This window comes from Lissotriton vulgaris, chromosome 9, assembly GCF_964263255.1.
Source record: "Lissotriton vulgaris chromosome 9, aLisVul1.2, whole genome shotgun sequence".
Taxonomy (NCBI): Eukaryota; Metazoa; Chordata; class Amphibia; order Caudata; family Salamandridae; genus Lissotriton; species Lissotriton vulgaris.
Window position 1 is genome coordinate 666,732,605 of NC_141697.1, and position 22,139 is coordinate 666,754,743.

Consider the following 22,139-nt stretch of genomic DNA (forward strand, 5'->3'; position numbering starts at 1 on the left):
TTTACTCCAACATCAAGTGTTTATGATACTGTATCAACATTTGAGACACAGATACCATTTTCTCCCACTATCTTATCTTAAAACACCTTGGGTGCTACTGATAATTCCCGCTGGGTGCTGCATTTCTCAAAATCCCATTGTTCATGACAAGGTCAACTCGTCATAAGCACAGGGCAGGTAAAACCCATGACAAGTTGACCTTGTCATGAGCAGTGAAGGCCAAACGCATGTTCATACGGAGTCATACCCTCAGCAGCAGAGAAGTCCTTTTCATGTTTGGTGAGGATGTCCTTGTAGAGTTCTTCTGCCTTTTGATACTTCCCCTGTTTCAGGTAGGCTGAGGCCTATGGAAAATTAAGAATTATGGTTAGAAAGCTACTGATGGTTTTTTCACAGCTAGCATATGCAGAACTCATGCAAAACTATGGCCAAGGCTGAGGTTTGATGAGTTCCGTTCAAGAAAAAAGTGCAGTGCCGTCAGCCTTGTTTTCTCACTATAGAAAACTATTCAGTGAGAAACATTTTAGCAGTACAGAAGTTCAGGAATTAATTGGAGGTTGTTTGTTTACTATATGCTTTACACTTCGTGTGATTTTTAAAGAATTATATCCAGACCCAATACAGCATAATACACGTTATTAAACATCACAGAATAAATAGCCCCAGGACATGTACGGCCCAACTAAAATAGGTATTTAATCTCTTTTGTTGCAAAAGTCTGAACTAAGAGCACTATCAAGAGTGATCAAGTTACATTACAAGCGTGTGCTGTGGCGTCATCATTTTTAATTTGTGAAATTTGCAGATTTTTTAAAAACCAATCTGGCAGTATGAGGTACATTACTTCACAGATCAACTTCTTTTACAGATACCATATTCATTCACTTGACAATAGTAACAACTGATGTGGGCAAGTCGTTTTTGTTTGAAAGACCATCAAGTTAACTGCCAGAATGGGGGGTTATTTATCTTAATTGTTTTATAACATGCCCATATGACCAAAGGACACTAAAAAGTCAGATGAACTGTCGACAGGGGATGAAACATTACATATAGGGTTTGTGTAAATGCTTTGTAGGAGAGGTGGGGATCCAGTTGCTATTCTACACTGAATTTACCACAATGCATCTGGGCAACTTGTGTGGTGGTATGCCAGGCAGTGTGCTTCCTTCCCCTTTAGTGATTGGCTCCTTGTTGAGTAATTGGGCAGACAAACTAATTAGGATGCACAGGTGCTCCGGGAGTGGTACATGTGCTCAGGGAGTGGTATAGAAACCTGAGAAAAATGTGAGCAGCATTGCCAGCACCCCAAAATGTAAAATGCTACTCTCTTCTGAAGGACAATATCCTGAAAGATGTTTACAGATACACAGTACTGGCTGCAACAACAATGGTGAATACTAAAGACTTTTCAACTAATGTGAGTGTTATCATGCACTGCACTTACCACAAAGCATCTGTGTGAATTATGTGCTGGTATGCCATGTAGTGTGCTCCCTCTCACTTTAGTGATGGCTCCTTGTTGAGTCACTTGGCTGACAACAATGGGATGCACCTGCACTTTGGAAGTGGTAAAGAAACCTGAGAAGACTGAACAGCATTGCCAGCACCCCCAAATTCTAAGTGGTACTCTCTACTGAGGAAGCACACATATCCTGAAACACATGTCTAGAGATACACAGCACTGGCTGAACCATCAATGTTGAATACTGATGACTTTTAAGTGGAATGAGTGTTATGCACTACATTGACCACAATGCATCTGAGTTAATTGTGTGCCGGTATGCTAGGCAGTCTACTCTCTCTCCTCTTGTCATTTTGGGATGCACCACGGAGCAGGTTCATCAGTGAGTATAGGTGGTATTTTAGAGAGGTAGTTGCCTATAATGAGGTGAAATAGAACCAGAGCTTGGACATCTGTTCCTCTGTAGAAATGATATTGCATCAGTCTTCATCGCATTAAGGTGGGGCATCAATATATTTTTATATATTTGCATATGAAAAAAATAAATAGTCTATTTAATTGATCGATGGATACATCTTGCTGGTGAAGAAGAATACAATTGTTAGCATTTGATATTTTTACACATATGCTCTAACTAATAAAACAGGTACCATGGCTCAGTGAGTTAAATGCTCACTGTTCACAGAGTTTGAATCCGGATAAAAGCAACTCTATCCATCCGATGGCATTAACTTAAGTACCTACATATTGGATAATTAAAATACCTGCTATTTACAGAATTTAGAAATGGCAGTGGTGTGGTATATGGGGCTTGGTCAAAAAGGAGCTCATATTCATCTGAGTTTTTTCTTATTGGGAGCACGTTGTATAACGCCATTATCTATTTTTTTTTGTTGAAAATATTTATCCATATCAGAGGTCAACGAAGTTTAGGGTTTCCTTTGAAAAAAAATAAGCTCTTTTCCTCCTCTGCTTGTTCTTTCTTGACATAGGATTTTTCTGTAGCGGTGTGTCCTCTGTGGTTATTGTCCTCTCGTATTGCATGCTTGCATTTCTCATTGCTGAGGTAGACCGGGCCTGGCATCCTCCGAGTCCCACCCTTTTCAATTTCTATCTTGCAGTTCTGCCTTCCTATTTAACTAGGGGAGAAGTTGTTTAATCTAAAAAGAACATGTAGTCTCCACGTTTGTGTTATCTGATTTTGCTAGATTAGACTGCCATTGGTCTTCAGTGGTAGCTAGATTATTTATCAGTTTAAAAAAGCATTACATTTTTAACAACTAATCTTAATAAAACTAAACTACGTGTTTTTAGGTGTTACCTTAAATTCTAATTTAAGATGAGGTGTTCACATAGATAGTGTTGAAACAAACGTCATGGTGGCTTATAGTAGATTAAAGTAATTGTGACTGTGGACTTTCTGTATCACCTCTTTTCAATACTTTCAAAACAAAAATACCATCTACTGTGTTGCACGTTTCCCCAGTTTTTCACAAAGGACCTATGGCATTATAAACTGCATTGAAGCGACTGCTGCAAGACGAATATTTTGCCTCAGGTAGGCCACTCCTCAGGTTCTTATAAAACTCAAGCTTGGTTTACTTGGTTGTAGTGCATTGGTCGAGCCTTCAATATTGCTTCCTGCTGAAAAGGGCTACCCAGATCATTTCTGAGCTTACTTTGGATTACTGCCCCAAAAGCATAAAGTTCAATCATGCAACCAAACAATTTCTATGCCAGGCCCGGCTCCAGGAATTTTTGTTTGGGTGGGCCAAGGGCGCATTTGGGTGGGCCACTGCGGGCTCAATGTGTCGCTTCTGGAGGTAGCCTACAAATAAAAAAAACTGTACTCCTGCATGTGATAGAAGGGGATAACAGGAGATTCAGGGCCCTCCATTATTTTCAAAATCTCTTTCTAACCCTCCACCAGTGCCCATCCCTCAAAAGCAACCCCCCCTCATGACCGCCTCCTCAGAGTCCCTCCCTACCACCCTCCACCAGTGCCCACCAGTGCCCCTCATCGCTCCATAACCCCTCCCCCATTGACCTCCTCCTGAGTCCCTCACTGCCACCCTCCACCAGTGTCCCTCTTCGCTCCAAAGCACCTCCCCCATGACCTCATCGGATTCCCTCATTGCCACCCTCCTCCCAGACTCCCCAACTACCACCCTCCACCAGTGCCCCTCATCACTCCGTAGCTCCTCCCCATGACCTCCCCCTCCTCGGATTCCCTCATTGCCATCCTCCAACACTGGCCTTCATCTCTCCGTAGCCTCTTCCCCTCATGACCTCCTCCTCAGACTCCCTCCCTACCACCCTCCACCAGTGCCCCTCAGCGCTCCATAACCCCTCCCCCATTGACCTCCTCCTGAGTCCCTCACTGCCACCCTCCACCAGTGTCCCTCATCGCTCCTAAGCACCTCCCCCATGACCTCATCGGATTCCCTCATTGCCACCCTCCTCCCAGACTCCCCCACTACCACCCTCCACCAGTGCCCCTCATCACTCCGTAGCTCCTCCCCATGACCTTCCCCTCCTCGGATTCCCTCATTGCCATCCTCCAACACTGGCCTTCATCTCTCCGTAGCCTCTTCCCCTCATGACCTCCTCCTCAGGCTCCCTCCCTACCACCCTCCACCAGTGCCCCTCAGCACTCCATAGTCCCTCCCCATTACCACCTCCTCAGACTCCCTCCCTACCACCCTCCACCAGTGCCCATCACTCCAAAGCAACCCCCCCTCATGACCGCCTCCTCAGACTCCCCCACTACCACCCTCCACCAGTGCCCCTCATGACCTCCTCCCAGACTCCCCCACTACCACACCCTCCACCAGTGCCCCTCATCTCTCCGTAGCTCCTCCCCATGACCTCCCCCTCCTCGGATTCCCTCATTGCCATCCTCCAACACTGGCCTTCATCTCTCTGTAGCCTCTTCCCCTCATGACCTCCTCCTCAGACTCCCTCCCTACTACCCTCCACCAGTGCCCCTCAGCGCTCCATAACCCCTCCCCCCATTGACCTCCTCCTGAGTCCCTCACTGCCACCCTCCTCCCAGACTCCCCCACTACCACCCTCCACCAGGGCCCCTCATCACTCTGTAGCTCCTCCCCATGACCTCTCCCTCCTCGGATTCCCTCATTGCCATCCTCCAACACTGGCCTTCATCTCTCCGTAGCCTCTTCCCCTCATGACCTCCTCCTCAGACTCCCTCCCTACCACCCTCCACCAGTGCCCCTCAGCGCTCCATAGCCCCTCTCCATTACCTGCTCCTCGGTCTCCCTCCCTACCACCCTTCACCAGTGCCCCTCATCACTCCAAAGCCCCTCTACCTCATGACCTCCTCCTCAGACTCCCTACCTACCACCCTCCACCAGTGCCCATCACTCCAAAGCAATCCCCTCATGACCACCTTCTCAGACTCCCTCCCTACCACCCTCCACCAGTGCCCCTCATGCCCTCCTCCTCAGACTCCCTCCCTACCACCCTCCACCAGTGCCCATCACTCCAAAGCAATCCCTTCATGACCGCCTTCTCAGACTCCCTCCCTACCACCCTCCACCAGTGCCCCTCATGCCCTCCTCCTCAGACTCCCTCCCTACCACCCTCCACCAGTGCCCATCCCTCAAAAGTAACCCCCCCTCATGACCGCCTCCTCAGAGTCCCTCCCTACCACCCTCCACCAGTGCCCATCATCACTCCAAGCAACACCCCCTCATGATCTCCTCTTCAGACTCCCTTCCTACCCCTCCACCAGTGCCCCTCATCACTCCAAAGCAACTCATCCATGACCTCCTCTTCAGACTCCCTCACAAACAACCTCCACCAGTGCCTTCCATCTCTCCGTATCTCCACCCCTCATGATGCCCCCCTCGGATTCCCTCATTGCCACCCTCCAACAGAGCCCATCATCACTCCATAGCCCCTCTCTCATATGCATTTTATTTCTTGTATAGCGCTACTTGTAGTGTAGGGTATCACAGTACTGTACATCACACACACATTATGCAGACACAATGATTCATAAAAGTATCCAAATCAGCCTATAGGGAATGTCACATAAGCTAATGAAGATTACCAGGTGTAGGAATCACATCTCATCCATGCTGCTGGTGGCAATATGTATTAAGAGGGTTGGGTCTGGAGAACCACAAACACAGGATTTAAAGCATAACCCAGTGGTTGGCTGTACTGATTAGAAATTATATCTGCCCAAACTCTGTATTGCAACATTAGAATAATGAAATACTGGGAAAATTCGAACTAACTAGCAATACAAAAAAAAAATCTAATTATACCATCCTGGTTTGTATACACGTCTTTGATCACACTGTCTTATGTATCAAAGGATCTCTGTGACAAAGGCAGTAACCCACTGAGCTATCCACGTTAACTACAGTTCTATTGCATTTAAATACTACAAACCAAAAAAAAGAACGCTCTCCAGCAAGATCAACAATCCCCAAGGTTATTTGGACATTTAGTTGTCGTGCATCCTTGCAGAAACACTCATGAATGATACCAACGATTTAAACACACGATGTAAATGAAAATGAAATAAACACGGCGTTCTAAGTATGACTCACAGATTTAAAAAACACAATAGCCACACATTCTCTTACCTGCTCCTTATGAACTCTGTCACAGCTAGATCGGTTAAACAAACAGCTCAAGGGGTCAGGAAGGTCAGGAAAACGAAACGGCAAAACAAACTCCTCTTTACCAGCAGAAAAGAATTAATTATCCACAAATCCAGTTCCAACGAAAGGATTTGTCCTCTTCGCAGTGCCCCTAATGTACCTGCACGAGTCGGCGGGGACACAGCCCACCCCCCTAATAGGAGATGCGTGATTGGGGGTGCGAGCCCAGGCCCAATCACGCAACTCCTAAAGAAAGATAACGTTCGAAGAACGTTTTAACTTGCAGTGGCCATATTTTGCTGGCCTTGGTGACGTCACTGCCAGGGCCAAGGGTTATGTTTGGGTGGGCCAGGCCAAAGTTTGGGTGGGCCCGGCCCACCCTCTAGAACCGGGCCTGGTACACTGAAAAATTGATATAAACTATTCGGTCAGGGATTCCTGGGCTGATAAGGAAACTAGCAAAAATATTTTGAGAAACCGATGAAAGGAAATAATGATGTAGCTTTAAATAATTCCTGAACAGCATCTGGTGTCAATACAAGTTTATGACAATTACATTTCCAAGTGTCAGTGTTCATTATAACAGTGACATTATCCATTTTATTATTCTGGTTGTGTAAACATTGAAGCAAACTCTACATATAATCTCGATTCAAGTTGAAGTAAGCGAGTGAAGTACTATATTCCAGTGACTACATTTTATTTTAGCTTCTGTGGTGAAGGCCTGCAGTGTACTGTTTTTTAACTCAACATGATTTGATTGTAATGATGGTATGTTTGAGTTTTTGTTCAAAAAGCAATACCTTTGAATTGAACTAATCTTCTGTATTGTGAGTCAAACACGTCTTATTCTCTTTCTGAAAGGCAACTGGCTTGGGATTCCCTCGGTCCAAACTTAGCCTCACTCAATCCAGTGAGATACCTGCTTCTAAGACCTTTTGGGCATAGTAAATTCACCCGGATTCCCTAAAATCAGGTAGCTTGAACCTTGGGTTGCAATTAAGACTACCATGTTCTAAAAATGTACATGTGTTGGTTGGATCTGCAAGTACAGTTTCATAGAGTTCCTGTTCTGTACAGCCTCTTTCTTGGTCTTAGTACTGGGATACACCAACTTGATTCCCCTAATGACTGCTAAAACTACTTATTTAGGTGGGAGAGTCATGACAGTTTAAACATGTGAAACAAGGGGGGCGTGGCTTAGCGGGCGTCGATGGCGGACGTAGCTTTCTAGAGCTCCCGCCGGCCCGGAGATTATCCGACCGATTATCCTGGCCCCCGGACCCGAACAGTGCACTGCTTGTGGGGCGATTGTGGCGGACAGTGCTGGGAGCCATCCGACGCTGAGAGCGACGCTCCGGGACCTCTCAGGGCAGTGGAATCGGCCGAAGCAGCGAGTGGCCTAGTCCCGAACGGAAAAGCCGGGGCTTCGATTTTGGCGCATCCGGACCGGAGGACTCGCACAGAGGCCAGCGGCGCCATCCTTCTATCTAAGTCTGGGACTGCCTGGTGTCAGCGACACATCAAGGAGGCCCCTGCCTAACACTGCAGCAACGGCGGCAGAGACTGGTGCCCGGAGGCTACTGAGGAGGAGCTACGGCCTACCTGGCCTCGGCGAAGCCGGGGCCTCGTGTTTGGTGGTCCCCGCCCGGCGACACCAGCACTTGTCCTCGAGCCAGGAGTGCAGGCGCAGCGAGGCCCCAGGAGCTGAGGGGTCGGTCGTGCGCTTGGACCGGACTGCTGTAATCCCCATAGCTGTGCTCGCCGGGGCTGTGGACTGAGGGCCTGTAGGACGAACCAGAGGGGCTTGTGTCTCTGCCGGGACAGGTGTGCCTGCGGACCCAGTGTGGACCTGGCGCCGACCCTGCGGAGGAGATCGTCGAACCGTGAGTGTCTCCCCCCATGGTGACCCCCCCTCCCATCGCACTGCAGATATTGCTGGAGGGGCGGAAGGGACCAGTGGAACCGACTTGGACTCGACCTGGGGCCCTGAGCAGGCTGCCGGGCCTGCCAGCGGGCCTAGGATACCCCCGGGCTGTCGTGGGGGATCGAGAGGTGCACCAGTGCAGGCGGTGGCGGCGAACACATAGGGAGAGGTGCCCCTGGCGGCTCTCACTCACACTGGGGCTTAGCCTGCAGGGGTCTGCGGAGACTCGTTGTGAGGCCCTTTCCCCCACCCGGAATAGGCGGAGGCGGTGTGCCTAAAGAGTGTATCGCCGATTGGGGTGTCTGGACAGTGAACCACCCTTGGCAGCTGTTGGAGGTGTGGATTGCCCCGCCAAAAGGATCCGCTAGCGCTTTGAGGGCAGTGATACCGGACTAAGACTTGGCCATGACCAGAGGGGGGGGGGGTGGGCCCGCTAAGCAGGGGCCCATCGACAAATTCACGGAACCAAATGGCGGCCCCGGAGCACAGGGCGGCCAGGGGTCGGGGTCGGATAACGCGGCGCTAATGGCAGCGATAACCCAATCGAGGGACATGCTGGACGCCAAGATTGGGGCTGTTGGGGCGGATGTGACCCTCCTGAGACAGGACCTACACAACGCTGTGGCGCGAATTACAGAGGCCGAGACCAGGATCTCAGTGGTGGAAGATGATGTCGGGACCCTGAAGAAGAAAATGGCAGCGATGGAGAGTATTCGGAGGGGTCTGGCGCTTCGTGTGGAGGATGCCGAAGGACGGGCGTGCAGGAACAACCTTCGCTTTGTAGGTTTTCCGGAGGGCTGTGAAAAGGGCAGCATGGAACGCTTCCTTTCCCAATGGCTGGAGAGCTGGCTCCCCCCGGATACCCTGTCCCGCTGCTTTGTGATTGAACGCGCGCACCGGGCCCTGACGCAGAAGCCGCCGGCGGGTGAACGGCCCAGGCCGGTGATCGCCAGAATCCTGAACTTCCATGACAGAGACACTATATTGCGGGAGGCGAGGGCCAAGGATTCTCTGTTATTTGAAAATCACAAGATCATGATCTTCCCCGACTACACCAAGATGGGGCAACAACAGAGGCACTCCTTCCTGGCCGCCAAACTTCGGGGCCTGAAAATTCAGTATTCCTTGCTCTATCCGGCCCGCCTACGAGTAGTCTTTCAATCCCGGACTCACTTTTTCGATACGCCAGAGGACGTCTTCAGGTGGTGAGATGAAACGGTGAGAGTCAGGCCCCATGCCCAACCGGGCCTTGATCCGGGACACACGAGTGATTCGTCGCAAAACCAGAGTGATCAGAATGCCCGAAAAAAAAGGAATAGGAAGTCCAGATCCCGGAAGCACAATATCTCTAGCACTGAGTCTCGGACTGCTGCGCCCACCGATTCGGACCACTCGGGTGGAGGTAGCTGAGGGGCGATGGGTGGTCCTGCCCGCCTACGGATACCAGCCGCCCCAGCTGAGGGGAATGGTCCACCTGTGCTTTGCTCTACGGACGACTGCACGCTGAGTAAACTGTCCCACTTGGTTGGGTCTTCCAACAATTGCTGAGACTATGAGAAGGGTTCGGGGTGCTCCGATACAGGGGCTACCTGGCTCCTACATGGTTGGGAGATGTTAGGGGGAAGGGGGAGTTCTTAGCTTAGTGGGTGTTTGGGATCCATTAGTTGGTAGGCTTTGGGCGCTCTGTTTTGGGCCCGAGGCTGCCCATGCCGCGACAGGTACTTCAGTGTTCTATGAGGTATTGGGGGGGGGGGGAGGCAGTTGGGGGGCTTGTTTGGGGGTCAGGTTGGGACAGGGGTTGGGGATGGCGGGGAGGTTGGGGTGGCTGAGTGGGGTGGGTGGTGGGGGTGGGGGAGGAGGGCAGTGGGGGGTGTAGTTGAGGTTGAAACAGTGTCTGCGCTACTTTGGCAACTGTATTGTATGTGTGTGTGGCTCCGAGAGCCCAAGATTCTACATTTTCTCCCCATTGACAATGGTTGATGCCCAGAGGTCAGGCCTCCCACAGGCGATGTTACGAGTAGTGAGTTGGAATGTCCAGGGGATGCTAGATAAAATAAAGCGAGGGGCGGTGCTGCGGCTGGGGAAAAGGGAAGGGGCGGACTTTCTCCTACAGGAGACGCACCTCCAGGGCACCAAGACCCTCAGTTTGCAGAGATATGGCTATCAACAAGTGTTTCATGCGGGCTTTGCGAGGGGGACCCGGGGGTGGCGGTCCTGATACACCGCAGGCTCTCTTATGTACACGAGACGCAATGGATTGATGCCCATGGTAGATATGTGTTTGTTAAAGGTATGGTTGGGGATGAGCCGATGGTCTTTGGTAGTGTGTATGCTCCGCCCCCGTTGCAAGATGCGCTCATTGAAAAGCTGTTCGAGGTGTGGGCCGATATCCCGGATGTGCTGGCGATTGTGGGGGGAGACTGGAATGATGTGATGGATGGACGGATGGACCGCTATAGGCCCGGCAGGGAACTCCAGACTGCAGCACCGACGAAACTTCATGGCCTAGCGCAGGGCATGGGTTGGATTGATTCCTGGCGCTATCAACACGCTTTGAGTCGCGAATATTCCTACGTGTCGGCAGTGCACAAGTCCTTCTCAGATTAGATTACTTGTTCGTGCTGCTCTCTTGGCTGGCGAGGGTCGCTTCCACAGCTGTGCTCCCTCGTGGTATTTCAGACCACTCCCCCGTGTCCCTGGATCTTCTGTTGGACAAGAGGCGACAGCCCTTCCGATGGCGCCAGTCTGCGTGGCACCTGCAACAGGATGGCTATCGCTCACATCTACGTGATGCCATTTCTAATTATTGGGCGGAGAACGACGGGCCGGAGGTGGACGCCGCCACCCAGTGGGAGGCACTGAAGCCGGTGCTCCGGGGGGTAGACATAGCTTGGTGTGCAGGGGCCCGCAGGACCCGTCAGAGAGAGGTGGAGGAGGCGGCGGGGCGGGTCCAAGACCTGGAGAGAGAATGCACTATGGGCGACACAGATGAGGCTGTGGGGCAGCTCCTGATGGCGCAGCAATCGTACTCATCCCTGTTACTCAATGAGGCGCGCCAGCTCTGGCTGGCCACGCAGAGCAGAATTTATCAATGGGGGGATAAATCCAGCACCATGCTCTACAGACTCTGCCAGCACACCTTCCGGGCTCAGACCCTGCCAGGAATTCGAGATAAGCGAGGGAAGCAGGTGTCGGCCCCTGAGGACATAGCGGCCAGTTTTGCACAGTACTATGCGGATCTGTATGCCCCCCGAGAGGCCCTCCCTGCGGAGGACGTTGATAAATTCTTGGCGGATCTCCCGCCGCGTGCGCTCTTGGATGAGGGCCGGGATCAGCTGGAACTCCCCCTGTCCCTGGAGGAACTAGGCACGGCACTTGGGGAATTGAATTCTGGTAAGGCCCCGGGACCTAATGGGTTCCCATGTGAATTCATGAAAACCTTTCACCTCCAACTGGAGGGGCGCTATAGGTTGGCACTAGAGGCAGCCAGGGAGTGTGGTCGCCTCCCAGCGGACTGGCGACATGCCGAAATTGTTGTTTTCTGTAAGCCCGGGAGACCCCCTGAACACCACTCCTCGTACAGGCCGATTTCCCTTTTAAATTTTGAGGCGAAGATATTAGCCAAGGCCCTTGCCAACCGCCTCCTCCCGTATATCACCGATCTGGTGCACCCTGATCAGGCGGGGTTCATGCCCCATAGGGCTACCAGATACAACATTCGCCGCGCACAGGTGGTGGTGGAGACGGCCCGTACCGCAGGGATCCCAACGGCGCTCCTTCTGGCCGATATTGATAGGGCATTCGATTCCCTTAGCTGGGTGTACCTTCGGGCGCTTCTGTCCCGCCTCAATCTTGGGCCTGTTTTTCTCTCATATCTGAGCCTGCTCTATACAGACCTGACAGCGTCGGTGAGAGTGGCGGGGGCGGCGTCGAAACCCTTTCCCATCGGACGGGGCACCAGGCAGGGTTGCCCTCTCTCACCCTATTTATTCGCATTGGCCATGGAACCCCTGGCGGCGTGGGTGCGGATGGACGCGCAGCTATGGGGACTAGAGTGGGAGATGGGCCCGTCCGATCGCATTGCATTATATGCCGATGACGTCCTCTTCTTCCTCACGGCCCTCAATAGTTCCGGGCCCAGAGTCCTAGAGATAATGCGAATCTTCGGGGAAGTCTCGGGCTTGCATCTCAACGTGCAAAGGTCTAAGCTGTGGGTGCTGGGCGATGGCGAAGGACTGGGTGCATGGGCCTCGACGCTGCAGACGGCGGCAGGTGGACTCAAATACCTGGGCGTCTTTATCACGGACGCTCCGAATGTGGCATGGGAGCGCAATGTGGTGCCCGTTTGGGATAGAGTAAGATCGGACATGAGAACATGGTCCAGAATGCCACTGAACATCTATGGCCGATCGGCGATCTTTAAAATGGTGTAAATGTATGTGTATGTAAATGTATTTGAGCTTATATAGCGCACAGCTACCCACAGTGGGTTTCCCGGTGCTTGCTTAGGGAACCCGTCCTGGTATTCCCCTGTGAGATAACCCCGGCAGGCTATCCACAAGGTGAAAGCCAGGCCTCCCGCCGCGAGGGGCCGTTGTGGAGATTAAGCAAGCTATTGCCCAGAGTCGCAGAGTGTGAACCCGTGAGTCGAGAAGGCATCGGAGCGAGAATTATCGAGTCCGTGGAATTTTTAGCCCAAGACCCGCCGAGGCGGGGAATTGAACACTGGTCCAGGGCCGATCTCAGCTTCCGGGTCTGCCGCCTCTAACCCCTGAGCCACACTTCTCCACTTTAAAATGGTGGCCCTTCCGCGCCTCCTATACCAGCTGCAAAACCACCCATGCCCTATAGCACCGCAGTGGTTTCGTCAAGTGAACGCTGCGCTGAGCCAGTTCCTCTGGGCCGGGGGAGTGGCGAGAGTTGCTCTCCGCACTTGCTTCCTGTCTACATACTGCGGGGGCCTGGCCACCTCTGACATTTTATCATACTATCAGGCGGCACACCTATTGGTGCTTAATGGCTGGTGGTACGGAGATCGGAGCGATCCGACCTACGCCCTAGAACGGTACTTGATGGATCCGGACACGGTACACACCATTCTGTACTCGGCGCCTATCAGGAAAAGGCTCCCCATAGTCACTCAGGTGGTCTTCCGAGTGTGGCGTGCAGCTCTGCGCCGCATGGGGTGGTGGAACAAGTTGACGAGGGAGACCCCGTTGTGGCAGAACAGATGACTGCCGGCGCTGGCATCCCTACGGGGATTCAAGGGCTGGGACATCTCTACGCTCGGCCACGTCATGAGGGGCACAACCCTTAAGTCTTTCCAGACCTTGCGTGAGGAATATGCCATGCCCAAGACCCAATTCTTTAAGTACCTGCAACTGCGACATGCATTATCCCCCTCTCTGGTGGGCTTAGAGTCCCTGCCCGAGTTCAGCCCCCTGGAGGCTAAGGTGTTTATGGGGGAATTGGAGGGAAAGAAAATTTCCACTATATATCAGACCCTGGTCACACACTGCTCCTCCTCCCTGGATAGACTACGCTCCGCGTGGGAGGGGGATGTGGGAGCTCTCGGAGAGGAAGACTGGAGAGAGGCCCTGGAGGCCCCGAGGGGGGCGGCCATTGCGATGCGTCTCCGCTTTATTCAATTTAAATACTTACATAGGGCCTATTTTACCAGAGAACGACTGTGGAAAGCAGGTTTTATTGCCTCCCCTGAGTGCTTGAGGTGCGGACGGGAAGTTGGGACGTTTGTCCACACCGTGTGGTCGTGTGCAAATCTGGCGAGATACTGGATGGGTATTTGGGACTGTTTGGCTGAGGTCTTGGGCTGGGACCTTCCCCGGTCACCGCAGCTCGGCTTGCTGCATGTCATGGAACAGGTGGGGGGCAACTTATACAAACGCCACCTTCTGGTTTTGGGTCTCACTGTGGCTAAGCGAGATAGGACCCCAGGGCCCCCTTACTGGAAGTTTGGAGACGGGGGCTGGACTTTTGCATGGGGCTGGAGCGTCCTGTCTTTGAGGCCAGGGGATGCCCTCGGAAACACTTTAAGATATGGAAAAGATGGGCGGACTACAGAGGACTGTGGCTGGAACCACCGATGCCCCAGGACGCTGGAGAGGATCTTTAATTATTGTACCCTGGGCGGCAGGGAGCGCATACATTTTGTACTATCTTACTTTATGCCTTGAGACTAGCAAACACTGTGTAGGGAACGGGGTGGGACCTGGGGGGGGGGGGTGGTAGGGTGTTGGGGGTTGGGGGGCGGGTGTATAATCTAGTATTGTTTGTACTGACTGCATATCCTCTTTCATGCCTGAGCTCATTAGTCCTGCGTTGTACTGCGGGACGGTGTCCCCCCTTTGTGTTTTGTCGGTACTTCAATAAAATTTTGTTCTGAAAAAAAAACCATGTGAAACAAGAATAATTTGGCCTGCCTCCCACTTACTGCGTCCTCAGTTTCAATGCACTCTAATGGGAAAATGGAATTCCCACGTTTTTCCCCCTTAAACTCTCTCTTCTCTGGTACCAAATGTTGACATGTATATATATCCCCAACAGATTTTTGGCCAGGAGTTTTTGGGACGAATCTCTCAACGCGCTTTTTTCGTTTTATCTTCTGTTTTGGGTGAGCGTTCTAGCTGACAAACAAAATGCTTCCTTGTCTCATTTAATTCTAGAAGGGAGTCTGACAGACGTTTCATGCTTCTCTAGTAGAGAACCGAACACTCCCTTTCTAGACCGAAGAATTTACAATTTGCAAACAAGTAGACATGCAACTCCATGACATGGTGCTTCACTGAACCTTTTTTTCAGTCTTTTCTCAGTTTTAGGGATTATATCATATGAATTCCGAAATGACTTTGGTTTTTCCAATTGGCTTTTGATTTACATGTTCTTTTGGTCTTTTAAATAAATAATCCCTCATTTCATTAATGATTTCGAGGCAAGCATTTTTTTCAATTTCCCAAACAGCAGCCTTCATATCACCTAGCTCGTTCACCAAAAAGGTTTAAACATACTAATGTATTATCAAATATTAATTGTGAAATACATAGTAAGAATAGGGGTTTCAACCTCATAGCTGAGAAAAGTTTACAGATGTAGACATTTCTAAATTTGTTCCCCAGTTCGTGCCTTTCTCTGTAGGCTTTGCCATCTTGTGTTTATGATGGTTTTTCTCACCCTCGAACTTCTCTCTGTTTGTAGACTGAATGAGTTTACCTGCACTTTTCAAACTGTGCTCAGGATTGGTATGTTTCTCACTTTGAGCTGTGCTTATTGCTGTAATGTGCCCGCTTGCATCAGATGCTTCTTGTTCCAGCTGCTCGCTTCATGGTTTTTGCAATTTACCACTGTATACTTCCCAGTTAGAGAGATATGAAAATATAGATTTGACCCTCCCCCTTCAAAGCTATATCGTTAATTTGGTGAATGAATGAATGAAAAATGTATTGTTCAGTTAATAAAGACTTACATTATAACACATTTATACACATTTCATACATATTATCACTAGTAAACATTTTTTAAAAACAAATTTAAAATAAGGGTTATTTCTACAGTAAGAACACTCAATTCATCTAAATAAAATGTGTAAAATCCCTACACGTAAAATGCATTTACTGATGACACACTCCGCTTACTATTTCCTCTCACCTATGGTACCCCGTTTATTCTGTTTGTTACTAACTTGCTACACACTAAGAGTATATTTAACCATTCATAATGTGTAGCATGCAGGGTCCGAGTCCGTTTATTTTTGACACCTAGTGTTACCGAACGAACCTTTTAATTTTAAAAAACCCTTGCAAGGCTTGCCAATGCTAAGCCCTAATTATTTCATGGTGTTCCAATTACTCGTGTATTAAAAACTTCGCTCCACTCGTTTAAGCTTTACCTGCCATTCTAGGTAATTTATTTATCTGCCCTTTCTAGGAGTTTTTTCATGAATTAATAGAATAACTACGATAAGAGCCCTTTACTGGGCACTATTAACCAGTTACCGCTCTGCTATATCTGTGAACTTTAAAATCTTATAAGTACATTTTAAAGCTTCTCCCTGCAAGCAGGTCATTACTGCTTGGGTGCATATTCGTATAGCTTTGCGATTAAAGTCCTGCTTTAACATACTTCTGTGTTCAGCTGATAAAGCTGGGAAACTACAAACAATATTGCAAATATCGTCTCTCTTGTAGTTGCAGAGGTGGCTTGACGTTTCACTACTTTTCTTTTTCCAAGCTGGTGTGTCACTGCAAAATTGAAAATCGACAAGCAGGAATCTCATAAGCTTCAGCTCAGAATTTAAACCATTCAGATCCCCTAGATAATTCTGAGGATGTAACTTGCCATATGTTGCAATTACCATCCATGCATGGGATCTTTTTGCCAAAGCCTCTCTATCCAATAGTGATGGCATTTTTTTCCCTGCACCCATTGATAACTGTGGTAATGTAGCCTCAGAAAGGGGTAAGGCCCATAGTTCTTATACCTTAAACGTAGATAAAGCCACATTAAAAAGTTCACGGGCCTGCATGTGTTTATGATCACTTATTGCCTCCCTAAGCTGTTTAAGTACTGTCTTCTAAGCCCAAACTCTAATTAAATTTGTGCTGGCGATGCCTGCTGAGGGAGATTGAACAGGCGACAATACGTTCCTGTCAGAAGCTTATCTATGTTGTTATCAGCCTTCCCTCTTAAAATCTCCATGCCATATGTCAAAGATGGAACATGTTTAGCTGACATAACTTGTAATAGTGGTTTGAGGGACAGCCCTTTTAAAGTATTCCGGAGGGAAGCAAATGCTACAGTTAAATAATTATTCCTTCTTTGTAGTGCAGTACACTGGTTCTTAAATCAGCCCCTCGCATCTAGTATGACACCCAAATATTTATACTCTAGAACCAACTCCAGCATGGGCCCTTCTATGCTGAGTATAAAGGCAAGCTGCCATACCCTTTGACACCAACAGGGTTTTTGTCTTGCTTAGGTTGATTTTTACTCGTGGGACGAAGCATACAAAGCAGTTTCACTAATTAACCGCTGTAGCCCAACCTTTGTGTAGCTCAGCAGAACAATATCGTCTGCATACAATAGGTGGGAGACCTTGAACCCAGCCACCAACGGAGAGTGTGAGTTAATGCCATTCAAACCTGAAGAAATATCAGTAAGATACAAATTAAACAGGATAGGGGCCCAGACACAACCTTGTTTTAAAACATTTGATATTATTATTTTTTATTAAATAGTTGTGCCTTGGCCCAACGTTATTTTTGTCCAAGAATTCATGCACAGCAATTGAATCGCTCTCAAGAGTTTAGGTGGAATTCCTAGTTTTGATAACTTATCCCTTAGAACATCCCTCTGCAACATATCAAAAACAGAATGAAAATCTATAAAATACAAATAGAGATTCCGTGAGCAACGCTTCGCCAATTCAATTGTGAGTGCTAGCATTTGAATATTAATAGTGGTACCCATGCCTTTAATATACCCAGTCTTATTTCTTCGCAACAGACTTTTAGAAGCCACCCAGGCGTCAAATCAGCCAGCAACATTTGGTGAAAAACTTTGCCTCACAGTCCATATGGGCTATCAGCCGATAATTGGCGGGTCCATGATTTGTCCAGCTTTATAAATCGGAGTCAGGATTGAGCCCCTCCAATTATCTGGTATTTCTTCGCTCACCAGAATATTGTTAAATAAAAATGTCAGTTTTTTTGCCCAATATTGCGGATTCTTCTTGTAAAGTGTCTGGAGGAGACGGTTCGTCCCCGGGGCACCAACCCGGCGACTGTTGCAAATAATTGCATCCATGATTTTAGGATAGATCTCAATAGGCAAGTGTTCCCTAATATAATTACAAGTGACTGATTCCGATAATCCAATTGTGGAATTTATACCCCCTGACATAATGCACAGGTGTTTTCTACACGCTTCTTCGGATATATTTGACATTAATTGTTGAAATTTCCTACTGGTGGATTGATTTACAAATCTTCAAAATTCTCTTGCATCTTTACGTTTAGCGGCATAGTGGATTTTACACCAGTACTGATCAAGCTCAGTTTTTGTTTGGGCGCAAACTGCTTTTTTGTAGAGCCACCTAGGTTTAGGTAAAGTCTCTCACCGGACTTTAGTGGACGGATTGTTTCTTAGGATCCTCAGAGCATGATTCAAATTATTTTTGGCTGTTATGAGTTGCGCTGACATTTTCTTGGGAAGTGAAGTAGCTGTTGGTACTCTATGTGCTGAACGACGTTTTTCTCTACTAGGCACTTTGAAAATTGGTCACAGTGGATCAGAGGATTTTGATCTACGTCATATATGTCTTCCCACAACTCTCTTGCTTGGTGCTCAATTTTCTCTATACAGGCTACTGACTGATGTAGCTTTTTGTAATTTTGACCCTTAGGATAGCCTAATCCGGAGCCAATTGGTCGCTGAGGTGATGTTTAAGTTAAAACTGATTATTTGCGTTTGGTGGTCGCTTTCCAGCCTATTACCCAGACTACAGCTTATGGCCATATGATATAGTGGTAGTGATACTAAGGAGTAGTCTATAACTGCTTGGGATTTTGCCAAGTGGTGAGGTGGCTGTGCCAGAATGTCGGAAGGTATCCGGCTGTTCAATTCTCGTGAATCAGATCGTTGTTTAAATGCTTCAGTCGCCGAAATATGCCAAATGTGGCCGATAATATCTATTATTTGATCCATGGTGTCACCTGAAAAAGATTCATATTAAAGCCTCCTGACAGGAGAATCATGGGAATTGGATTTGTTACACATTGAGTTGATATGAGACTCAGTATAATTTCAATAGATTAATTTTACCTACTTCCGAGAGGGTGAATATAAGCGTTTATTATCAACAGGGGCACACGTTAGCTGGGACAAGGGGCTAAACCTTAATCGTTTGTATGTTTGGATGGTCAATTCTGACATCTTCAATTTTGATATTAAGATCCACTGTAATGTACAACGCCAAGCCCCCTGCAGCACACCCCATCGATTTTGTTTTAATTGCTGGTTTGCTGTAGCATAGGTATGGTGGAAGATCAATTTCCTCTTGTGCCCATGTCTCTTGGAAGAGCACTATTTGGTATCTTCTAATGAAGGTTAGGAATTCCTTATCACCTATCTTTGCAGACAATCCCTCGATAGTCCATGAGCAAACGTTAACCTTGTTCACTTTATGGGTAACTAATAAACCATTTTTCTGTCAGATACTAGGTTTTTCGTATGTACTGGAAAACATGGCACCCGGGAGCCAAGAACAATCTTTATTTTTATGTAGGGCTTTGCTCACCATGTATTTTTCATGACGATTAACTACCTGGGGGGCTGTAGTGGCACTGTGTGATGAAATTGAACAACTCCTTGCCCCTGGAGGGAGCAGCTTGCCGGCGCCGAAGCTGGCCGCCTAAAGGAAGGGCTCCGCACTATCAATGCACAATCATTAATTATCCGGCATTGGCGTGACGCACTGACTCCGCTAAGCACAGCCCGACATTGCTGACTGCACCCGCTGCCAAAAGATTCTTCCAGTTTGCACCTAGGTGAAGTGTGCGCAATACGGTGACAGCAACGGATCGGTGCTCTGACTGGGCCGCAAATCCCTGGACCTAGGTACATCGCTAGCTGACTGGAAGTGCGACGTGGCTGGGGGCGCGCGCTCACATGTGCCGAACGGATCATCGGCAATGTGCAGATTGGCCCCGTAATAGATACCGGCCATGGAGGGTGAAGCGAAGCTAGCGACTCCTTTACCCAGCGGGTGGCGTGCCTCGGCAGCGTACGCGGCTGGGAGAACACTGTGAGCTCTGAGAGATTAGCGGATGCGACCCGCTTGAGGAGACGACTCAGGGACGAGGTGAGCGCAGAGAGGAATCCGCAACCTGGCATGTGCTGCAGGACCCGGGAGCTCTGCCAAGCGGCCTACCCTGCAGAATAACGGGGCTGGTGCCTATGAGATGGAGGGAGTGCAAGGTACGACCCCCCCCATGGGCTGTGCCCCAAGCTGGACTTCCACTGCATGCTACGCAGCAGGGCTTGGCATGCTCCCGACCTGGCACTGAATCCTGGGAATACCTGAATCTGGCGCTAGCTGCCTCCATGTGGCCGCCCTTGCTGTGTACCCCAGCTACTACAAGTTCACTTTCTGCGACTCAAGGACACAAGGAGCTTCCCTGATTTGACTGTCTAGTGCCAGCTGTTCCCTGCTACGGGGAGTGCATAATTTCATCCTGGAGGCACACCATCCTGCGCTGAAGCTCGGGCGGAGCTGACTGGAGTGCCCTCTGCTGCAGGGGTACTTATGCTGGTTGACCAGTGTCTCTAGGGGTGGATGCCTGGGCTGAGCAACTGTCCCTGAGAGAAGCATAACAAGCTGAATAGGAATATTGCCTTTACACAGGCCCACATCTGCCACAATTCACGACCATACTGGCGGGGTTCGAGTCGACCTTCGAAGCCTTGGTGAGTCCTAGTGTAGATAGCAGCTATGAGCAGAACAGACAAAACACAGCAAAGATTGACGTTTGAACAACGCAAGCCCAGAGACCACACACTGTCAGCAGATGACAGAGACAAAGGTGGGGAGAGGGAGCGGGAACCGCAAGATGGCGACATCAAGTCCATCCTGGCCTTGATGGAAAAGGGCCTCCAAAACTCACTAACAGTTTTAGGCACAAAGATTGACTCTCTTTCCTACCGCATGGATAGGAAGTCCGAAAGACTCGACCAGCATGCGGAACTCATCGACATGGCTGAACTTCGCATCACAGAGGTGGAGGAGGCACAGACAGAAATGGACACAGGCCAAAAATATATGGACAAGATGCTTCAGGTGCTGCAGGATAAAGCTGAAGACTTAGAGGCGAGATCCCGGAAAACAACCTATGGATCACAGGCCTTCCGGAGTCGACTCCCAGTGGCAATATGGAACAGTTTATCGAGAAATTATTGGTCACGCGGCTAGGCAGCAACACCTTCTTGCCCATGTTTGTGGTCGAGAGAGTGCATCGATCCTTGGGCCCGCGACTGGCACCAGGCGCTCCTCCGCGGCCGATAATAGCAAAATTACTCAATTACAGCGACAGGGATGCAGCACTGGGAGTATCCAGGGAGAAATAAACTTTGCACTACGAGGGATCTACGCTTGCCTTATTTTACGATTTTACTATGAAGGTCCAAGAGGCGTGTCGCCAGTTTGTCCCACTCAAGAAACAGTTAATGGAGAGGAACATTGACTATGCAATGCTGTACCCGGCTTGCCTACGTGTACATCGCGAAGGCAGGTCGCTGATTTTCACGGACCCAAAGACCCTGCAAAAAGCAATGCCGGACAAGGACGCCTGGTCTGGTGCGGTAGGAGGATTATTGGAAGAGCAGGACTGATCACTCGCTTGACCACAGCACAGATAAGACACATGCATTTGTGGGGGCTGGCAATTGAAATATAGCCTACTAGCTAATTCCAGGTATTGGGAGGCACTGGCGGGTTGATTAGGGTCCTTGATTGTTCTTAAAGTGGCACAGACAATCTGAGTATTCCCATCACTTCTCGCAGTTGGACACTTCAAAGGAAGGTTGAGGGGCGGACATAGCTACATGTTTGGCAACACTGATAAGCTGTTTGTAGGATACGTATTCTTAACGCTAATGAATAATACTGGCAAGTTAATGTGCAGAGGGGACCGATAACTACCAACCGTTAAAGCGATATTGGGGGTTTTTGGGGAGAGATGGAGGTGATCTTGTCGGCCAGGCACAGTTGGGATTTGCCTGGTGTGGGTGGGGGGAGGGCGAGAAACGAGACACACAATGCTAGTTTTAAGCAATGGTACTTTTAGGATTGGTATCTGTAACATGTACATTTGCACGGTGGTGGAGCAAGTTAGATGGAACCATGTAAATCCACACCACAAAAAGTATGGATAGTGACTCTAGAGACAAGGGCCTTGACACAGTAAATGCCCCTACATGGGACATGCGGGGCCTGAATGACCATCAGAAAATACGTAAGATTTTGAGCTATTTGAACAGACATGACGTGGACATTGCACTGTTACAGGAGATGCATTTGCCACTGGACAGCCCTATGCTG

The 22,139-nt window shown here is 49.2% G+C and overlaps 1 protein-coding gene across 2 annotated transcripts in view; it reads right to left on the reverse strand.

Moving 5' to 3' along the window:
• Nucleotides 1-22,139, reverse strand: part of KLC3 (kinesin light chain 3) — an 819,433-nt gene that overhangs the window by 151,722 nt on the left and 645,572 nt on the right. For both annotated transcript variants that reach the window (XM_086938378.1, XM_086938377.1), the window contains exon 9: nt 248-344. In XM_086938378.1, the coding sequence (XP_086794504.1) occupies nt 248-344 (97 nt within the window). The remainder of the gene's footprint in view (nt 1-247; nt 345-22,139) is intronic.